The 22,534-nt window shown below is 35.2% G+C and overlaps 1 protein-coding gene across 6 annotated transcripts in view; it reads right to left on the reverse strand.

The window, feature by feature from the left end:
• Positions 1–662: 662 nt before the first annotated feature.
• GPBP1 (GC-rich promoter binding protein 1) overlaps positions 663–22,534 on the reverse strand; it is a 65,716-nt gene continuing 43,844 nt past the window's right edge. For 5 of the 6 annotated variants that reach the window (XM_006055611.4, XM_025270511.2, XM_006055612.4 and 2 more), the window contains 10 exons: positions 19,713–19,836; positions 19,357–19,580; positions 18,411–18,477; positions 17,313–17,372; positions 10,233–10,417; positions 9,489–9,629; positions 7,176–7,343; positions 6,531–6,718; positions 3,304–3,406; positions 663–1,632 (listed from right to left, as the gene is read on the reverse strand). In XM_006055611.4, the coding sequence (XP_006055673.1) occupies positions 1,474–1,632; positions 3,304–3,406; positions 6,531–6,718; positions 7,176–7,343; positions 9,489–9,629; positions 10,233–10,417; positions 17,313–17,372; positions 18,411–18,477; positions 19,357–19,580; positions 19,713–19,836 (1,419 nt within the window). In that variant the 3' untranslated portion in view covers positions 663–1,473. The remainder of the gene's footprint in view (positions 1,633–3,303; positions 3,407–6,530; positions 6,719–7,175; positions 7,344–9,488; positions 9,630–10,232; positions 10,418–17,312; positions 17,373–18,410; positions 18,478–19,356; positions 19,581–19,712; positions 19,837–22,534) is intronic. The other variant, XM_006055613.4, reaches the window with a different exon arrangement.

The following is a 22,534-nucleotide window of genomic DNA, read 5'->3' on the forward strand; positions in this document are numbered from 1 at the left end:
ATTTATGGCATATTATATAATAAAAGCCTATTATAAAAGACAAATTTTAAGATATATTTAATACTAATATCCACTTTAATCCATCCTCAGAAGTTCTGTGGGGGTGAAACTTGTGTTTTGTTTCAATTTCCCCATCACCAGCAGTCTCAATGTGGACCAAAAAATCTGGCTTCTGGTGAAAGCTGGGGATCCTGCATAGGATTTCTAAAATGGAAAACAGCAAAAACACTGCAGCTTTCTGAGAAAACATCTTGAGGATGTTAAACATTTTTGCTTTAAGATTATGCTCTTTACAATCAGAATATATTTAAACATGGAAACAGGATGGAAGAAGCTAAAAGCAAATGTGGGTAAACAAAATCAGAACAATCAAAAATACTAAAAAAAGAGAACAAAATTACTCTTACAGTGAGCAGTAAAGAGAAAATTCTATAATTAATGTGCAAATGAAAAATAGTGTTTGTTTTTTTTTAACCATTCATTCATTTAATAAACTTGTTAAGCAGTTGATAATAAAAGGGCTATTTTAAGTAGTTTTCTTTTTCTAAACTCAAAAGTAATCACCATAAAGAAATAAATAAAGTATAACTTTGTTTTAAAAAGCGAATAAACCACAATGTGTTCAGAGACCAATATCTTGAACACTACAGAGAACGACAATATTCTGAAAATCCAGTTTATTTTCCATGTGGACAGATCCAGTCAATGTGATCAGTTTTCTGCATGTGTAATAATTTATCAAAATAAGTTTTCCCACAGACTCTTTTCCATCAACTCTGAAAATCCTGGTCTTACAACATACCCAAATAAAGCTCTTGAAAATCACCTCCTTAAATTTGGAAGAAAGTGTGGCAAGTCTTTCCTGTTATATTTACTGAACTACAAATGGCTAAAGAGCAATTTATGTTTTAAAACGTGACTAGCACAACAGTTGAGTTCAGGAAATTAACGTTTTAGTGCACTTTGCTCCAGTTTTAGCCAACATGCTACATTGTCCTTTTTTGGAGGGGGGGAAGGCTGAGGACAGCGCCACACAAAGTGGACTTGAGGATTTCCATTGTACGAAAAGATATGACTCTGCAAGCAGAACAGTGTAAGCTGCCTTTTTTCTTAAGACCTGGACATTTTAAGACAGAAGCTTTGCAAAACATTACACGATTTTTTTATTATTAAATGAGAAACTCTCATTTGTTACATCGTCACATTGCTAGTCAGAGAAATGCTGCAGTGATGAAGAAAGTCAATGTTGGATCAACCAAAGTCCTCATTTCTACAACATTCATTTACAAAGAAATAATGTTCAACACAGCCCAACACAACATTCTTGGTTTTCTTCATATTGAAGTCCCCCAAAAAATCATCTTCTAATGGGGTATTTTACTACATAAATTATAGTTCTTCATTTTTACAATTCACCCCAAACTGTATGAGAGATGTATCACACTAAAATTTCTAAAGCTGTCAGGAAACCCTTCACACGTCGTCGTCATCTGATGTGTCACTGCTGCTTGTCTCTGTGTCATCATTCTCAATAGTGGGTTTGAAAGTGCTGTTTTTCCAGGGTCCAAACTTGAAGTCACAGATCAGGCCATTTTTCAAAATGCCATTTTTCCTCAGACCATTCTTCTGTAACTAAAATATCAACAAAAATAAACTGAATAAATAAATTATCCTCCCAGAGTTACTACAACTAAGAATCCTCTAGTAATTAAATGTAACCAAGAACACAGTAAAGGTAAATAGAACTCCAAAGATTATGGTATCATTTCTGAAAAACTAGCTATATAGGTAATTATAGATCAAACCAATATAACAAAATATTTCCTAGGAATAAATCACTACTCTCGGGAGAGCTGCATTTACAGCATACCAAACCATTTATATATATACACATACATATTCTAATGTTTTGGGGGTGGGTGGGGGGGTGTGTGTGTGTGGGGAGAGAGAGAGAGAGAGAGAGAGAGACACTACTTATCAACCTGTAGCCATGTAGATAGATATCTATACACCCATATTCACACAGCATTATTTACAACAGCCAAAAGGTGGAAGCACCCCAAGTGTCCATCAATGGACGAATGGATAAACAAAATGTGGTACATACACATATAATGGATTATTGTGTCTCTGAAAAAAGATATTCTGATTGACCCATGCTACAACATGGATGAACCCTGAAGACATTCTGCTAAGTGAAATAAGCCAGTCACAAAAGGACAAATACTGCATGATTTCGCTTACATAAGGGGCTAAGGCAGTCAAATTCATAGAGACAGAAAGCAGAGTGGTTGTTTCCAAGGGTTGGGAGCAACAAGGAATAGTTATGGTTTAATAGGTACAGATGTTCAATTTTACAAAATGAAAAGAGCTCTGGAGGTGAGTGGTGGTAATGTCTGCATAACAATGTGAATGTAGCTAAATGCCACAGAATTGTATGCTTAAAAATGATCTAAATGGTAAATTTTATGCTATTTGCATTTTGGCACAAATTTTTTTTAGGATGATGAATCTACTAATATAACTAATTTCCTCAAAAATTTCATTCAAAGCATGTGAAAAGTGTTTGGAAGATTATTAACATTAATACTACTTAAAAATCACTTCTGTATGACCAGAACTATTTTCAAAAAGTACAATGGATTTGAAAAAAAATTTGAAAAACTCCCTGAGATTTCCCTCAACTCTACCATACATCTTCTAAGAAACACTCCCTGGTGGCTCAGTGGTACAGAATTCACCTGGCAATATAGCAGATCAGGTTTGATCCCTGGGTTGGGAAGATGACCTGGAGAAGGAAATGGGAACCCACTCCTATATTATTGCCTGGGAAATCCCATGGACAGAGGAGCCAGAACGGCTATAGTTCACTGGGTCAAGAGTCGGACATGACTTAGCAACTAAACAACAACTCTTTCAAAAAAGCAACTATGCAGACATTAAAATATATGTAAGATGTTATAGGACATCAAAATTCCTGTGCCAAGAAAAGGATAAAAGTGAAATTACATTTGAGAAAGCTACTGTTGTTTTCTACTTATCATCAAGTCATTTTTTAAATGCCTGGAAAATGATAAATCAGACACATTCTTTACACTAATTTCTAAGTACTGCAAATCCATGGATTTAAAGAAATCGGCCTTGAAGACCTACTTAAAACAAAGGCAAATCTGACCTATAATGTGATGCTCAACAAATCCCTAAATAAAACTATCTTACCCCTTAAAAATGCTTAGTTATATGTTGTTCTGATTAAGGAAGGGCTATTTTTAAAGTGAGCTTACATGATTCAGTTCTTCTTACCTGTTCACTAATAACTTGGAATTCTCTCATTTCATCCTCAGTTAAGGGTGCACATGTTTCATCATTTTCACTGTCTTCTTGCCAACCCATCTCCTTTAACAATCTGGAAAGGGATGGAAATGAATAAATTTAATTTAGAATTTCACCCAAATTAAGTCCTTTTATATTATGCGCAAGAAAACATGATCCATTATACAAAGTCCACACAAAAGATGTTAAGGTTTATGCTTTAACTATCTTTCTGAAAATGAATAGGTAAGATTATGCCCAATAAACTGTTTTAAATAATAAGATCAGAATGAAATGCCTAATTACTTTATCTTAGGTGTAAGAGGTTCTTTAAGGCTGGAAACCTGCAAAAGGTTCTTTAGGCTAAAAACTGAAGAAAATTTGCTAAATTCTTATACTAAAAGTAGAAGCAATACACCTCCCTGTTTTCTTTAGGGCCACTACAGTTCATCATGTTCTTAGCTATTCATTAGGTTTTCTACTTCTGTTTTTTTTTTTTTTAATAATTACATCCCTTAAGCACTTGTTACTCCTTTTTATACCTAACTCATTTTTCAAACTGAACCTGTCACAAATTGACACTCTGTAGATCTTTACATACTGTCAAACAATCTCATAAAAAATCAGTGCTCAGAGACTTGTAATATACCCATAATTTCACCTAAAGCCTTTGACTATGTGAAGCATCACAAACTGTAGAAAACTCTTAAAAGAGATGGGAATACCAGACCATCTTACCTGTTTCTTGAGAAACCTGTATGCAGGTCAAGAAGCAACAGTTAGAACCTTTTTATGGAACAACTGACTGGTTCAGGATTAGGAAAGGAGTACAACAAGGCTGTTTATCGTCATCCTGTTTATTTAACTTATACACAGAGAACATCATGCGAAATGGCAGGCTGGACGAGTTACAAGCTAGAATCAAGACTGCCAGGAGAAACAGCAACAACCTCAGATATGCGAATGATACCAGTCTAATGGCAGATATGCGAATGATACCAGTCTAATGGCAGAAAGCAAAGAAGAACTAAAGAACCTCTTGATGAGGGTAAAGGAGAGTGAAAAAGCAGGCTTAAAACTCAGTATTACAAGAATTAAGATCGTGGCATCTGGTCCCATCACTTCATGGTAAATAGAAGGGGAAAAGGTGGAAGCAATAACAGATTTCCTCTTCTTGGGCTATAAGATAACTGTGGATGGTGACTGCAGCCATAAAATTAAAAGACAATAGCTTCTTGGCAGGAAAGCTATGACAAACCTAGATAGTACAGTAAAAAGCAAAGACATCACTTTGCTGATAAGGTCCATATAGTCAAGATTATGGTCTTTCCGGTAGTCATGCATGGATTTGAGAGCTGGACCATAAAGGCAGAGTGGCAAAGAATCGATGCCTTCAAATTGTGGTGCTAGATAAAGTTCTTGAGAGTCCCTTGGACAACAAGGAGATCAAGCCAGTCAATCTTAAAGGAAATCAACCCTGAATACTCATTGGAAGGACTACTGCTAAAGTTCTAATACTTTGGCTACCTGATGCGAACAGCCAACTCGTTAGAAAAGACCCTGCCTGATGCTGGGAAAGAGTGAAAGCAGGAGTAGGGGGCACCAGACGATGAGATGGTTGGATGGCATCATTGACTCAATGGACCTGAGTTTGAGCAAACTCCAGGAGACAGTGAAGGACAAGGAAGCCTAGAGTGCTGCAGTCCATGGGGTTGCGAACTCGGACATGACTTGGCAACTGAATACCACACTATACCCACATTTTACAGATCAAGAACCATGATCATGTAAGTAAAAAATTTTGCCTACTTGATAGCAAAGCAGCAGAATTCTGGTTTTCTGCCTCCCAAGTTAATATACACTGCACCAAACTCTGTGGCCTCTGGACTAAACCCACAATTAGGAACAGATCATAACAGTGATCTGCACTGTCCCTTTTCATTAGCATTTCTTCTCCTTCTCTTTCAAACTATTATCAAATCACTCTAATACCACTTTCACAATTACCATCCTCTGCCAAATATTTTCAACAGCTTCCCAATTCCTAAAAGAGCAAACTCCGTAGCACACAATGACCACAAATTCAAATTCCTTACACTAGAAAAAGCACAGCACTAGAAGTGGAAGACCTGGGTCACAAATCCTACTCTATCAAAAACTAGATATAAGACAGAGCTCCTTCTTCATCTAAAGCATTCAAAGAGTTTGACTAGATCTCTAAGACCCTGTCTTTGCAATGTATCTCTAACTTCATTTAGGACTCCACACTCTTGTCAAGTTATGCTATACATCACCCCTAAAACAAACCATGCATGTATTCTATTCTAAACATCCTTTCATACCCCCATTTAAAAATGACTACCCAGTACCCTTGCCTGTATTGTCTCAGCCTTTAAGATTTAATTTAGGTCCCAATTAAAACTTTCTAACTGGTACTCAAGCCATAATGCTATCTAACCCCAAATTCCTTTGAAATTTTCTGGCACTGATTTCTATTAATTCATTTGGTGCTTAGACAAGGTAACAATTACCTCTCTGATGTTGAAACTATCCTCAATATTTTGATGGTATACTGAAACTTGGTAATAACTAGTAATATATATGCCAAATTATTTCATTTTAAATTTTAATTTACACATTTGAACAAAAAAAGTCATCCATGAGAACTGTATCACTGATACCTAACTTTTTAAATCAAGCAACATGAGTACTTAAATATGTATGTAACTTAAGAAAGTTTACAGGGAGGTCCCTAGTGGTCTAGTGGTTAGGACTAACACTTTCACTATTGTGGGCTGGGTTCAATCCCAGGTCCGAAAACATATCCCACAGCCCTCCCCTCCGCTCCCCGCCCAAGAGATGTACAGAAAATCTGAAGCCATGGAAAATAAATAGCACTCAATTTTCAGAGAAACACATTACAATATGGATGAACCTTGAAAGTATTACTGAAAGTAGACTGGTGGTTACTCAGGAAAGAGAGTAACAATGAGGAGTAACTGTAAATGAGCATGGGGTTTCTTTATGGAGTGAAAGAAATGTTCTGAAATTAGACTGAGGTGACAGCTACACAACTTCAAATATACCCAAAATTAATGAACTGAGTAAAAAAATTAAGAGTGCATATAAATTATATTTCAATGAAGTTGTTAAAAAAAAAAATCAATTTTCCATGTAAAATCAAAATTTTGGGTAGAGAAAAAAGTAAAAACACCGACCTGTGTTCTGCTTCAAGTGAACTAGAAAGAACATCAGTCTGCGGGAAGGTTGAAGACCGAATGATCTGTTGGGAAATTACTGAGGCATTGCCATTCTCTTGTGGAATTTCATTTTCATCGAAGTTTCGGTTTATATCCCTTTCTTGGTGAGTACTATTGCTGTTATGCAAATTAAATGAGTCGTCATCCTGATTTTTGAAGAGTTAAAAAAAAAATTAGAGAATAGTTATTAAAAAAAGGAAACTTTAATAGATCCTGGTGAGATTTTCATGGATAAAACGTAACTGTAATGTTTATATAATCATGTAGAAAACAGTTTCATAAGATGTAAAAATAAGTTGTGAAGGCAACTTACTAACTTCAAGTATTCACATCTATTTAACCAAAAATTAAAAGGACAAAGGCAGGCAAGATGGGGAAAACCAAAAATACAAATATGAACAGGAATCTTTTAAATTTCATTTTTGCACATCAACTAGAGTAAGAAAAATCTATTCAGAAAGGAATTCATTATTTATGCAAATAGCTAACTGGGCCTTGCTTTCAGAAATATGAAAATATTCAAAGATCCTAAATAATATATGTCCAACTATTCCAATGACATGCTAATGTCAAGCCCAAGAATTACACTACACGTTCAATTACCTTTTCTGAGCCCACATGGCTTTCATCTTCATGTTCCTCTTCCACTCTGTCCCTTTTCAATGCTTTCAAAAACTCACTCTTTTTATCTGTGCGCATTCGTGTCAGTTTGGTTAGACGAGGCTGCTGATTAAGTTTGTCAACAGGTGAAGAAGAATTTGAGCGATTACACTGAGAAAAAAAATTTAGAATGTTGATAAATACATAGAGAACTAATATCAACATAAAGTTCACAACTATAATGACTTTCTATTTCACTGTCTTCACAATATACAAAATTGATTTTAAATTCTATTTTCTACTATCCTTGTTATTTTTAATCTATCTCACTGAATGACTAAATATAAAATCTTTCTTATCTGAGAAACAAAGTCTGATAATACTAAGACCAGAGTCCCTTGGACTGCAAGGAGATCCAACCAGTCCATTCTGAAGGAGATCAGCCCTGGGATTTCTTTGGAAGCGATGATGCTAAAGCTGAAACTCCAGTACTTTGGCCACCTCATGCGAAAGTTGACTCATTGGAAAAGACTCTGATGCTGGGAGGGATTGGGGGCAGGAGGAGAAGGGGACAACAGAGGATGAGATGGCTGGATGGCATCACTGACTCGATGGACGTGAGTCTGGGTGAACTCCAGGAGTTGGTGATGGACAGGGAGGCCTGGCGTGCTGCGGTTCATGGGGTCGCAAAGAGTCGGACATGACTGAGCGACTCATCTGATCTGATCTGATGATTCTAAATTAGGAGTTTTAAATACTATTTTATAAAATGGATCCTGAAATTGTTTAAATATTTTTACATATATTTTTTAAAAAGCAGTTTTTAAAACTGTGCTCCATAGAGTTCGAAGGTTCTAATAATAGTTTCCAAAACAAACTAGTATAATTATTTATGCACAGGTACACTAAGGGTTTATCATATAGAATTTCACAAGGGAAGTTTTGTGGAAGAAAGAGGAGCGTGGTAAAGGAACTTGTATTGGAGTCCTTTTATTTTTCATATATTGAGAGTGGAATACAGAAGGAAAGAGAATGTTGGAATTCTGTGTCACAGGAATTTTAAGCCTTGGGAATAAATCAAAATGCTTAACTTAGCAATAACATCTGCAGACTATAATGAATTGAAGCCACAATTAACCAGCTGGTAACACGGGTCCTTCTAGCACAGCTCTAAAATTCTATGACTGAGAACTAGTCAATGACGGGTTATAATATTCCAATATAGTACCCAGAACAATCTCAGTTATTACAATATAGTCACAAGTGTCTTTTGTCCCTGAACTGGTAAGTGAAGTCCCTCATCTAGAAGCTTCAGAAAGCTGGCCAAATGAGAAAGAAATGTGTAAGCTATTAAGTATTCAAAGTCAGTAAATATGCATCTTTCTCTCTTCTTCCTCCTCTCTGTCCTGAGTGTTAATACTAATAAAATGTCCATCATCCCCAAAAGAAGAGTATATAAATCCTGATTTTTTAGTCAAGGTTTAATCCTACATCATAGCATAACTTTATGACAAAAGTAAAAACATCTGTTTTCATAATTCTTTTCTTAAAAATTACTCTTTCTGGGGCTTCCCTGGTGGCTCAGTGGTAAAGAACCCGCCTGCCAAGCAGGAGACGTGGGTTCGATCTCTGGGTTGGTAAGATCCCCTGGAAAAGGAAATGGCAAACCACTCCAATATCCTTGCCTGGGAAATCCCATGGACAGAGGAGTCTGGTGGGCTACATCTATGGGGTCATGAAGAGCTGGACACCGACTTAGCAGGAGACACAGGTTCCACCCCTATACAGAAGATTCCACATGCCGAGGAGCAACTAAACATGTGCACCACAACTATTGAGCCTGTGTTCAAGAGCCCAGGAGTTCCAACTACTGAGCCCACATGCTGCAAACACTGATGCCTAAGCACCCTAGAGCATGTGCTCCACAAGGGAAACCCAGGCAATGCAACTAGAGAGTCGCCCCCACTTGCCAAAACTCAAGAAAAGCCTGTACAGCAGTAAGACCCAGCAGAACCAAAAATAAATAACTTTTTAAAAAACTCCTTCTGGTTAATGGGTTACACATGTTTATTTTACCATAGAATTTTCTACAGTTTAGGTTATTTGGACATTGTGTTAGAAATTTTTAAAATTGTCCCTCCTTAAATTGCAAAATTAGTTAGCAAACAGAGAGAAGTATCTGAATTCTAGAAGAACTAAAGTCTCTTACTTTAATGAATTTGTTCAGTGAATCTATGCCTTTTGTTCACTGTTAATTAAATTATCATGATTCAGATACATTTGGCTCCTTAGGAGTACTTTTATTAAATGCCATACCTCTTTCACTGAAGTTGTTGACGGACTAAAATTCTTGGCAGTTGATTTAAAAGCATTAAAGTTGCCAACACCGTATGTAGACTCATGAGGGAAAGAAGTCCCAACTTTATTTTCTTTAGTTTGGCTTTTCCATTGTGTAGGCTAAAGAAAAAACACACAAACATTAATTAATGTGTATCTAAACAGATTACATAGAGGAAAGAGAGAACAAAGTGAATACTATAAAATAAAGATGACTAAATATGACTTAAAAAAACAATTATTTTGTATTGTATCTTAATCATTTCTACATGGTTCTCTTTTTTTCAACAAATAAAATCAAAATCTGGTATTCAGATAAAACATTTAACTACCTTGCTTTTTTTCCAACTTTTATAAACCTTAAGTTAGGTTTCCTTTGCCTAATACCAAGAAAACATAAGTGAGAGTTTCAAAAGCCTAAAACTGAAGATGAAGGACAGCATTTTATACCATTAATAAACAAATATATCACAGACGCATCTGGCAAACACGTATTTACAGATTTCATTTACTACTGACTACTAAAACAAGAAAACATACACAAACAAACACACAAACCACTTAAAAGATAATTAAGGATACACAATGGCCCAACACTTTCCACTTAGAAATCAGCAGCCCATCAATACCCTCCCCACTTTGATGTGAATTTTTCAAGTTTTGGCCAAAGTAACTCAGTTGATATCAACTTGTAACTTGCATGTTAAACAATTTAGAACTTACTTTTGTAGGTGGAGCAGCAGGTTTAGGAACTAAGCCTTTATAAACACTTGGACCAGTCCCATTCTTAACTGGCTGTGACTGAAGATTTCCTACTACTGGGAATCCAGATAGTTGTAAGTCTTTTGTATTACCTTTCTTAATGACCAGCATCCTTTGAGTTCTAGATTTAGGATTCGGGGGATATTCTGTATAAATAAAGCACGAGCAACAGTTATACAGTTTAGATTTTAGCATAAAATTAAATCACCAAAGAAAAGCATATTCCAAACTTTACTATATTTAAAAATAACAGCTGCTTCTTGGATAAAATGACTAAGCTATGTAAGTATGAATTATATTCTTGCTTGAGAAATAAAGCTTCAACAATCATCAGACCACAGCAAGGAACTGAGCAATGTCAAGTAACATTCAGAGATGAATTCAGTTAGACAGTGGCCTAGAATGCTATGACCAAGCCAAAATTAACTACATTCGAGTATATTTTTCGATTATAAATTTCATCCTAACAGCTCTTAAGACTTGAAATACAAGATACATTTTCCTCTTTTCCATTTTGAAACGAGTTTTCCTAATTCTTTTTATTTCATTCATAAAATTACTACCAATAAGAAACGATCTACAGTCCCTCTATTTCTAAATTCCTGCTTAATTTATGACTAATGAAAAAGGGAACTATGTTTTCACAATACCAGTTCATTCAAATATTTACTAGCCATCCAAACTAAACTGAAGGCATTGTGCAAGCTGTAGGGGATCCAACTCAATCTTTGCTTCTGAAGATTATACTAGAAAGTTTTTCTCAAGACAACTAAATTTGCTAAAATATGAAATATAACTTTTAGAGTTTAATCAGTTAATGTGTAACCAAACAGTTAATGTGTAATTGAACAGGTGTTACAATGAGCATGTTCCCAACAATGGCAGTGACATGTCTTTCTTCCTATAGAAATACTCTGAAAGCCATCAGTTTCACCACTGAAGAGTTTTGAAGAAAAGAATTAACTGGAAACAAAACTGCAGAAAATGTAAATTAAAATTAGTTTAAGATATGATCCTATGAAACAGTGAGTAGTACATATGTATATAATGATGGCCTGCATCAAACAAACTTTCTACTGATTTATCTCAGAAACTAAACAAGGACTACTAGGAATACAGAGGCATTCTCAAAGTCCCTCTGAAACTTAACTCTTCAAACTATAGAGCTGATAAAGTAGTTCATTTATTGTAATGCTAAAAAAATAAAAGAACAAGAACCTGAGAATTCCCTGGTGGTCCAGTGGTTAGGACTTAGTGCATTCACTGCACAAGCCCTGTGGTGTAGCAAAAGCAAGCAAACAAATGAAAAAACACACCACCCAAGAACCTAAAGCAACTAAGAAAAGATTCATCTTTCTGAAAGTTAAAACACTGAAAGTTTACCTACTAGGGCAAACATTCCAACTTCTCAGCTACCTACAAAGGCCCAAGATATGAAGGCTAAGAAAAATATTTTCAGGCACACAAGGACACTAATTACATCACCAATATATAGTTTTTCTGAAAAACTAATTGAAGTCAAATTGACATTGAAGTCAAAACAAAATGAAGAATAATGATCTTACACAGAGATCCAATGAAGAACATTAGAAATAGTGCTAAACAATTTTAAGTTTTACAATTATTTCTGGTAAACAGAAGGTGACACCATAAATAAAATAATAAAAAGACTCCTGAAATTACCAATTCTTTAAATTAGAATATAAGAGAAAATCTTAACAGTCTAGTACTCAAAATCTAAGTTAACAAACCTCAGGAATCTGAGGGATGACTGACTGACACTGGGAAATGCAAAAAATCTAAGAGTCTCTAAGGTCTGATCTCAGAAAAATCCAAGTGCTGAAGTAGGAGGCGGTCTTATCTGTGCACCACAATAAGTTCATATATGACTGGCAAAGACTTCTATTCCAATATCGTCAATTAAGCACACAAGTTTATCTTCCTTCCCTTTTAGATCCTTATGTTAAAATTACCATAATGAGTGTTAGTCGCTCAGTCACATCTGACTCTTTGCAACCCCAAGGACTGGAGCCCACCAGGTTCATCTGTCCAAGGGATTCTCCAGGCAAGAATACTGGAGTGAGTTGCCATTCCCTTCTCCAGGGGATATTCCCGACCCAGAGATTTAACCCAGGTCTCCTGCATTGCCTGCAGGCAGGTTCTTTACCATCTGAGCTACGAGGAAGCCCCCCAAACTATGAGGGAGTAAACAAATATAGCAATAAAGAACAGGAGGAGGTTCCTCAGCAATGAATGATATCAACCCATATTTCTAGAGAGTAAATAAAGTAAAGAAAGAAACTTCAGCTTAGTGTGTGCACAAAGAAACTCAACAGCTGAGGAGGGGACTAATTTCCGCTGTAGAATCCTGGATGTAGAGTGGGACTTGGAAATGCCATATAAAGCAAGAGGAGGAAATGAAATCTTTTCAGACAAAAGTTAATCACCAAGAAAAGTAAAGTAAATCTACTAAAGTAAAATCTTTACTAAAGCAAATCCTAAACAATGCACTTTAGGCAGAAGTAAATGATTTCACATTGAAGCTGAGGATACAAGATAAGAAATAATATTTTTGTACATAAGTCATCACTGATCAAAACTAGAAGACAGAAGAGGAGAACAGATAAGCACGCAGGGATGATTAAGCCTCAATATAATTTCTGACTACCAAGTTCACCTTTCCTAAAACTGGATTTCTAGATACCTAAGAAATACTTTCACAGTTTCCTCAAAGAGGTCTTTGGTGCAAAGAATGAAAGGAAATCCTACAAAGAAAGATGAAGCCTAAGAAATCAGTCACAGACAAGAGGTAGTAAAGTAAAAGATAATAAATGTACCTAAAAGATGATGAAAGGGACTGGGAGGAAAAAGAAAGCAGACACAGTGCTGATTTACTAAGCATTCATATTCAAATAGTATAGAAATTAAGACCATGTGCTTTTGTACCAGATTTATAGAATTTTGTTACTTGCTCCAACATCACTAGTTAATCTCATCTATAAAATGAAAAACAACAGTTCTTGTCTCAGAGTTACAGTGAAGGAAAAGTCATATACAATCTCCACTGTAATAGGTAACTGTATTTCAAATTAAAGGTGTCTTTTTGAAGAATTTTAAACCTAAAATTTAAACTGAACCACAAGAGTATAGAAGATGAGAAAAATTACAACAGAAATAAACAAAATAAAGACTAACCTATATCATATATATCTATGCTGAACACACTACATAAACCTGCCTGCTTAACAAGAAATGTGTCCTTAGTCTGATGGGCCAGGATGGCATGGTGGCCGCCAGCAGAGGTGTTCACCTGGTGAAGTGTTCCCAACTGTGTCTGCCACCAGTGTCTGTGTCCTCAGGGTGAGCTGCAGGCAAGTCCCACCAGCCTTCCCTGCTGCTCTGGGAGACTCCCCAGGAGCAGCAGATGCTGGTTATTGAACTGCTGGTATCATGAGACTGGCTGACCAAAATTGAGAACTCGGACTTCAGAATCCCTGCTTTTTGATAGAGACGTTCTAGCTAAACGCTCAAATTAATGTGTTAAATATCAATACAAGAATACAGGAGCCAAAAAGACAAGTGGGGAAGGGGTCTGAGGGAGGGGGAGAGGGAAGGAAGAAGGGAAAAAGGAAGGGTGGGAAAGCTGGTTCTTGATGGTAATAATCACATCTAAGCAATAGCAAAGGCGATGGCAGCACTAGTAACTTAAATCTGCATCATTTCTATTACTTATAAACTGGTTTATCTATTCATAGATTATCTCTACAAATTCTCCTGACATGAACCTTCTGAGCTAGGTGCTGAATCTGTTGGATTCAAACAGTACCCAATGACTCCTTCTATATTTTCTTCACTTTATCAACTGCTAAACTTCCTGAAAAAGATTCAAACTGCTCATTTTTCTTTAAAAAGAAAATTTATGCATTGATGAAAGACATTAACACTTATAAAGAAGAATTAGTGACTTAGGTGACTTCCTTCTATAAATCATATAGGCTTATTATCAAGCTCATATAAAGCAAATATTCAAATTGCCTTCAAAATACCTAAAAGCAAATATGAGCTGTGGATTTTCATATCATTACTTCCTTCCATCCTCACCATCAACTGTAATCTGATGATACCTGGCTTTAAATATTGTTTTATCATCTTGTTATTTCATGCTCTCCCAGTATCTTTGAATGTTGTAGTAAGTTTTGTTCCTTAAATACAAAGCCAATAGTGGAGGGGAGAGGCTCAATCTTTTGAAGAAAAATTAGAATTAAAACACTGCCACGTATAATACAAAGTAAGTTGGCCACACTCATAAGTCAGAGCTGACATCTCAATTCCTTATTCTCTTTTCTGTTTTCATGCTCTCCATACAGTTGGCTTATATTCTGAGTCAATCAGTTTTCACTTTTATTTTTGAATCTATCACTTTTCATCTTTTCGTAAATCTATCAGAATCTTCCTCACTTACTAGATTTGAACTTAATTAGCTAACTCATATTAAACAGCTGTTAACATGATCAAGGATACCAATTTAACAGACAACTTAATATTAACAATGCTTTTCTCATTAGTATTAGCATAGTGCTCCATCCTCATCTCAGAGACAAGAAAATTCACTGAGATTAAGTAACCTTCCCAAAGTCTAAATAACTAAAAAGTAAAAGACCTAATGTTAGCACCCAGAACTATCTGATAATGCACTTAACCACTATATTATATTACTGGAGAAAATGGATTAGAGTATTGGCTAGGTCAAACAGTTAAAAATGTATACCATTCTCAACTAAAATACTACTAGTAAGTCTATACTGAATGGTCAAAATAGGAGGCTTGAAAGTGTACACTACCAAGTCAGGGTCCGCCCTTCCCCTCATCACAGTGATGACAATTACTAGGTTTAGTTTCCTTGTCGCAATGTAAGAGGCAACTTTACTGTGTGAATAGTAGTCAAGTGAAGGATAAATAGTATTTTAATTGTTTTCACATTAATTTGAAGAGGAAACTCAATCACATAAGACATAATAACATACAAATACCAGAAGCAAAGAATCGGTACCATAGCAATAAAGCCATCTGAACACTAATTTTAAAGGACAAAAATATTTTAAAGATTATTTTTCTATAGATTGATATTATTTCAATATTTCTATTTTTGATATTTTATATAGTGTACAAATATTTTGTTTCACAGTAGTATGAGACTTTTTAGTCACATGAGTTTCACTAACATAATGTCAAAGAAGGGGCATGATATTCTTTCCTTTAACAAGGTACCCACATTACTCATATGAAAAAGAGCAGGCTTTCTAAAACAAAAACAACTTAATTGACGAACACTATTTCTAACTCTAACTCTTACTTATGTCAAGTCATCTAATCAAACTCTTAATTTTCCCTTCTCAACTTTGAACATGTGTGGTAGTTACCTTTTTCTTACTGTTAACAATTGTTTTCACCTGAGACACTGAAGGAACGTAGACTCATACCAATATATAATCTACCTACAGAATACTTTTATATACAGCAATCTGATAAAGATTATTCCCCTCTCTTAATTCCTTTACAAAGTCACCTTAAACACTTTACTTGTTTTCATGACCTAAAACCTCATTTAGTGTTATCATGTCACTCAACCTGTATGCTAGTGGTTAGTATCATTAGAATTCTCTAGAAAACAACCCATCTTTAAGAACTGGTTGACAATTTGCTTTAATTTAGAAGGCTAAACAAATAAAGTTCATAGTACTGTATCAAATACAAGCAAAAATTAGGAAGTTCATCAAATTATCAAGGGATAAACACAAATGTAAATGCTGAGTTGCAACAAAACTAATAGTGACTAAAGGTTTTCATTATTTAGTATCTTAAGCACAAAATGTTAGGCTCTGTTATGTTGCTGACATATGTCATATGACAACATATGACATATGTTGCTGACATATGTCAACACAGAATAGCCAGTAGGACTTCTAAAAACATAAGTCAATTTGATAGTTACTAATGTCTCAAACTGCATACAAACACATATCATTTTCTTTCTCACTACTCAAATCAATCACCCAGCTAAATTATTTTAAAATTCTCACAGGAACACTGAAGTGCCTTGATTTTTTGTTTTAGATTTAAATTGCTAGATATAGGAGATAAATTTAGTATGAATCAAGCAACAGTAATCCTGGTTAAGATAAAAACACTACAAAAGTCAATTACAAACTACAAGGAGTTTCCAATAAAACTAAGTTCTAGGTAGAATTAAACATATTTAACAACAGGTTTAAACAGCTTAACTATTAATACTTCATTCAAACTATTTTTTTAAATTGGGATATTATGTTTAGACTCTTGCAATTTTTGATTTACAAAAGGACAGTTCCAGGGACAAACTGGTGGTATTTGTTTTTTAATATATATTACATTTCCATTATTAAATTTTGACTTACCTGGAAGGAAGTAGCACTAGAAAAGTTCTACTGAAAATTTTCTGTCTTCCTCAGGAACATAGCTATTTTAAATGTTGCAATGGGGATAACAATATTTGGGAACCCAGGGCATAAATTAAGAAAGGAATAGTGAAGTGTAACACAGTGAAAGTTTCATTGTATTCCTATGGGAAGTACTGGGAATTTAACAATTAATCAAGTCACAGTTTTTTTTCCTAATGCAGACACACTTTTTAGTTTACCTAAGACACAGTAAAGAGTACATCGTCCTTTTAAACATCTTTTCAACTAATGCTCAAAATCCTTAGACCAACTCTGAAACAGTAGAACCAAAATCTTTATATTAATACATTTTATGCTCAATATTTTCAAAAATGTATTTCTAAATCATTTCTAAAATTATTAACCAAGGATCAGTACCAGTAGTATCTATAGGTAGTTTTATATGACAATGCTCACTAACATTCTTGATTTTATTTACTTTCATTTTAATCAAATTCAAATTATTCCTAATTTCTTAAGAGATTTTATTTAACACCTTGCAGGTGGTTCTATATTCTTATGCAATCAGCTGTTCCCAGAAAAACTGAATAATAAGGAAACATACCTAAGAGAGGAGCTTGGGAGATTTTTTTGGTTGGGTATGTGTGTGTCTGGGCGTGTAGGCCTGGGGAGAGTGGTAGAAATACTAATTTGCAATACAGAAAAAACAATGCCATTCACATGGTTCTAACAAAAGTGTCTGACCACCCCCACCCCCACCCTCAAGAAGCCCTTAAATATATTGGGAGATCAAAAGAAACAAAATAATTCCCCCAGCATATCACCCCCAAATACAATAAAGAACAGCACAGGAAGTGGCAAAGTTTAAAATAATGCCTTTATCATTAGGACTATTATGCTGTCATAAGCCACGATCCTTTTGTTTTGGTAAATTGCTTATTTTCAACAGAAAAACACAAGAATGTGTGTACAAGTTCCAAAGCGGATGCAGCGCCTCTGAATTTGGTATCAAATAATTAAATTTATTTTTCAGATATCAAATCTTCATATTTTAAATTATTCCATTATTTTAAACTTCACTTGAATCTCTAAAAAGCTAATTAAGTTACTCTAAGTGCAGTTTAATCTTCTGTAGATGCTATCAAATTAAACTTTCAGCAGTTTTAAAGAAAAGGGAGTCATTACCAGAAAAACTGTCAAGATTTGACAACCAAAAAGGCAAATAATTTCAAACATAGACTAGTTCTAGGCAAAATTTATACAATTACTTTTAATACTCTCTATGTAGAACCATTTTCATTAAAAAAATTATTTTTATAGCACACTATGATTAAAAGTACTTATCTTTCCAGTTAAGTTTTCAACTTTGAAAAACTATAAATTGAGTTAAACTAAATTTTTTGTTTCAACAGATTATCAAGCTGCTCTCCAAATGATATCAATTCATTACATTTAACTTACTTTAAAAACTCATATCTGAATATATTTAATGGTACTAATATGTATAATTATCCAAATCAAGCTTTTCTTCTGTCCCCAATATCTTTTTTTAAAGTGCTACCTTTTTTTTTATAGCTTAGCACATCAAAAACAGGTATTTAAAAGATAAAGTTTAATTCTAGCCTACTATTTTAAAAAACACAAATATGAAACCTAAAAATAACATTTTATACCCCTCAACAATAGATCAAAAATTACTTACCCCATACACCCGCAGCTAAAGATTTATTCTGATTTGGTTCTCTCTCATATTCAGGATTTAGAGATGGCTGGAAAAAAAAAGGTGGAATAAAAAGAACAAATGTTTAAACTAATCATATTTAAGAAAAAAATTCCTTTTAAAAGTAATCTCAAGAATATACTGACAAATTTGACACAATGAACTCTTAACAACTAAACACTAATTATTCATAAATCTTACTTTCTACTTATTGTAACAATTAAAATGGTTAATATCTATACTCACGCTAAGTTGAAAAAAACAAGATAAGTGTCTTTAAATGTTCTCCTCATCCTTAATTACATGAAGAAAAAATGTTAAAAAAAATAAGAAAGCAAATGTAGGAGAAGGCAGTCTTTGCATCAATATGAGAAATCATCCTTTCTTAGCATAAGGTTAAGAGCAGACAAGAGGAAATCAGACCATTCCTTAATTCTTCTGTTAGGTTTCCATCACTGAATGCTTTAGTTAACAAGCTCATACTCAAAGCAAAGTACAAGTTTATTACTTCAAATAGTGATGCTCAGGTTATTAAAAGGAAACTGAGCTGAGCGCTGAATGTGTACTCTAAGATTAGCTTAGTAGATGTTTGCTCTTTAGAAAAGGGAAATTATCTAAACTTCTATGAAGAATAATATGACAAATTTATCCAAAGTTTAAAAAAACCACATGGTGAGACACAGGAATAAGTAGATGTAAGGAATGAAGAAGACTGGGGAAGGAAAGAGTTATCTACAGAAAGTCTCACGAAATGTAAAGACTAAAGATAACTGAACCAAAATAAATAAATAAAAATTAAAAAATAATTGAACCTGTCAAGTGTGATCTCTGGAGAAAATGATATGTGCTGATAAAATCTCCTGAGAGATTTGATGCTTAAATAGCACTTGTAGAAACCTCATTCGTATTAAAATTACAAGCAACTTACAAAATCCTCAGCCTCAAACTGCTTGCGTTCTCTCTTGTCGTCTTTCCTCCCTGTCTCACTGTCAGGTATGTTGTTTTCATGAAGTCCTTGGCTTTTTCCAGAATGGAAAATACTGCTACGAGAACGGGAACTTCCACCATGGTATCCCCCTCGATGATTTATGTTTTCAGTACCATTTCTTCCATGTGTACGCCATCCATTTTTTTCTTTCCTTCCAAAGTTACCTTTTAAAAATAATGGCAAAGTATTACAAATTCAAAGATGGTTATGCTTAAAGACTCAATCACAATCAAAACAATTCTTGCAAGAATGTGAACAAAATTCTTCTTAAACTCTACTATTTCTCAGCAACTTACCTCCATTAGGACGTCCAATACCAGAATCAAAGCCATCTGAAGAGTTGTGTCGTCGGCGGTTCACATCATAACGATTTTCTGTCCATGAAAAGTTTTCAGAATGCTTTTCAAAATTCAGTGACGACTGAAACAAATTATAAGCATACAGATAAACATACATATAAAATTTGACTAACTTTAGAAACTAGTAATAAACTGGCTTAATTAATTCCCAAGAATTTTAAATGGTTAAGAAGAATATTTTATAATTATTTCAATGTGTTTGGTAACTGAAAACTTGTAAGAGGGATTCCACTGTTCATCTATTTTTTCTACTTAAGATAAACGAGAGCACCATTCTTAAAGAGTTTAACAACTACATTCACCGGAAAACTTCAAAGGTAAAGCCACTGTAAAGGCATCACAACAAATATAGTACACTTCTTTTAAAATAAAACATAGCATCGTGTATTTCACATTCTTTGATTTAAATAGCTCAAGGTTTTCTTCAAGATCAGAAAATTATGGTGAATGAAGCTACAGTTCTATTTTAAATTCTCTACAGATTTATTTCCAAACTGCTCTTCCCCAAAACAAGTGTTTTTAAAAATCTGTCCAAGGAAGAATGTTGTAAAAACAATTATTACAATTCTCTCCAGGACAAACAGAAAAGCTCCTCAGTTTTAATACAAACACACTGCACACACTCTTTACATTTAACTAGGCTCCTCCACATGGCCACTGTGGGACTTACTGGTGCAAGTTCCCCTACTGCTCCTGGCTTCATCCTCATGCTGCTTCTATGAAGCATGAAGGACAAAGCCCTTCATCTGTCTTCCACCAGCATCCATGAAACAACAGTGACAACCTGGCTTGCTAAGCTTTTAAGTAGGGTAAAAACCCAAACACTTCACAACCCTATCAGTTATGGTGATGAAGATACCATGCTCTCAAAGCTAAAACTTTCTAGAAAAACAAGGGTAGGGTCTCTTAGGCCAGACGGGGGCACAGGATAAGATTCTTCAGGACCTGGCAACAATTATTCTCATCCAAATGATGGGTAGAAGTAAAGGTTCCATTGTTTAGCAACTAAGTAAGTGGCAAGGGGCAGGACTGAAGCAAGATGTCCAAATAGTGCTTTAATGATGAAACTCTCCTCTGAGTAGAAGGAAGAGATGTATTATCATGAGATGGGGTCCCATCTGAAAGGCAATACGGCTGCAGCTGCTGAAGTCAAGAGGTCACCAAAGCTGAACAGCAATGAGAATAGAGAGTTTGGGAAAGACTGAAAATATTAGAAGTCAATTTGTTAAGGCCAAACTGCTACTGACATTGGAAACAAAGAAAAATGCAAAGCCTAGCTTTCTGGAGTGGATGTATTCTGTGCTCTTTGTACTTTCTGACTCCTTTCTTCCCCACATCAAACTCAGCTGCTTTAACAAGAAAGTCAGTGTGCGCCAGAACTTAAGGCAAGAAAGAAACAAACTCTTATAGTTCTCTTACACACAGGTACCCAAGTTACCATCCTACCCACTCCCATGGAGGGGAGACAGCATCAAGCACAAGAGTAACTCAAACTTTTCCATACAGGGCAAAGCCATGGCATTGTGGTATATGGGGGCATGAAAGGTCCCAGTCTGGGGTGTTTCCTGGGGCCAGGAGGTACATAAAAGAGAAATCAACACCAATCTTGGCTTGAGAAGCCACAAGAGAAAAAGCCTCCAGGCCACCCACGCAACCCCCAAAGGAACAGTCTCACCCTCCACCCTGAACTTTCCCACATTCCATGCTAAAGAAATCGTGAGTGGTCCTGAAAGCTTAGACTGTAACTCTGATATGCATATATATACTAAACTCCTTAGTCTAGGCAAGAACATACAACTGAGAAAACAAGTGGTGCTGGGAAAACTGGTCAACCACTTGTAAAAGAATGAAACTAGAACACTTTCTAACACCATACACAAAAATAAACTCAAAATGGATTAAAGATCTAAATGTAAGACCAGAAACTATAAAACTCCTAGAGGAAAACATAACCAAAACACTCTCTGACATAAATCACAGCAAGATCCTCTATGACCCACCTCCCAGAGTAATGGATATAAACGCAAAAATAAACAAATGGGACCTAATTAAACTTAAAAGCTTTTCACAATGAAGGAAACCATAAGCAAAGTGAAAAGACAGCCTTCAGAATCGGAGAAAATAAGAGCAAACAAAGCAACTGACAAAGAATTAATCTCAAAAATATACAAGCAGCTCATGCAGCTCAATTCCAGAAAAATAAACAACCTAATCAAAAAATGGGCCAAAGAACTAAACAGACACTTCTCCAAAGAAGACATACAGATGGCTAACAAACACATGAAAAGATGCTCAACATCACTCATTATGAGAGAAATACAAATCAAAATCACAATGAGGTACCATCTCACGCCGGTCAGAATGGCTGCAATCAAAAAGCCTACAAACAATAAATGCTGGAGAAGGTGCAGAGAAAAAGGAACCCTCTTACACTGTTGGTGGGAATGCAAACTAGTACAGCCACTATAGAGAACAGTGTGGAGAGTCCTTAAAACACTGGAAATAGAACTGCCATACGACCCAGCCATCCCACTGCTGGGCATACACACTGAGGAAACCAGAATTGAAAGAGACACGTGTACCGCACTGCTCATTGCAGCACTATTTACAATAGCCAGGACATGGAAGCAACCTAGATGTCCATCGACAGACGAACGGATAAGAAACCTGTGGTACATATAGACAATGGAATATTACTCAGCTATTAAAAAGAATACATTTGACTCAGTTCTAATGAAGTGGATGAAACTGGAGCCTAT

The sequence above is a fragment of the Bubalus bubalis genome, chromosome 19 (assembly GCF_019923935.1).
Source record: "Bubalus bubalis isolate 160015118507 breed Murrah chromosome 19, NDDB_SH_1, whole genome shotgun sequence".
Classification (NCBI taxonomy): Eukaryota; Metazoa; Chordata; class Mammalia; order Artiodactyla; family Bovidae; genus Bubalus; species Bubalus bubalis.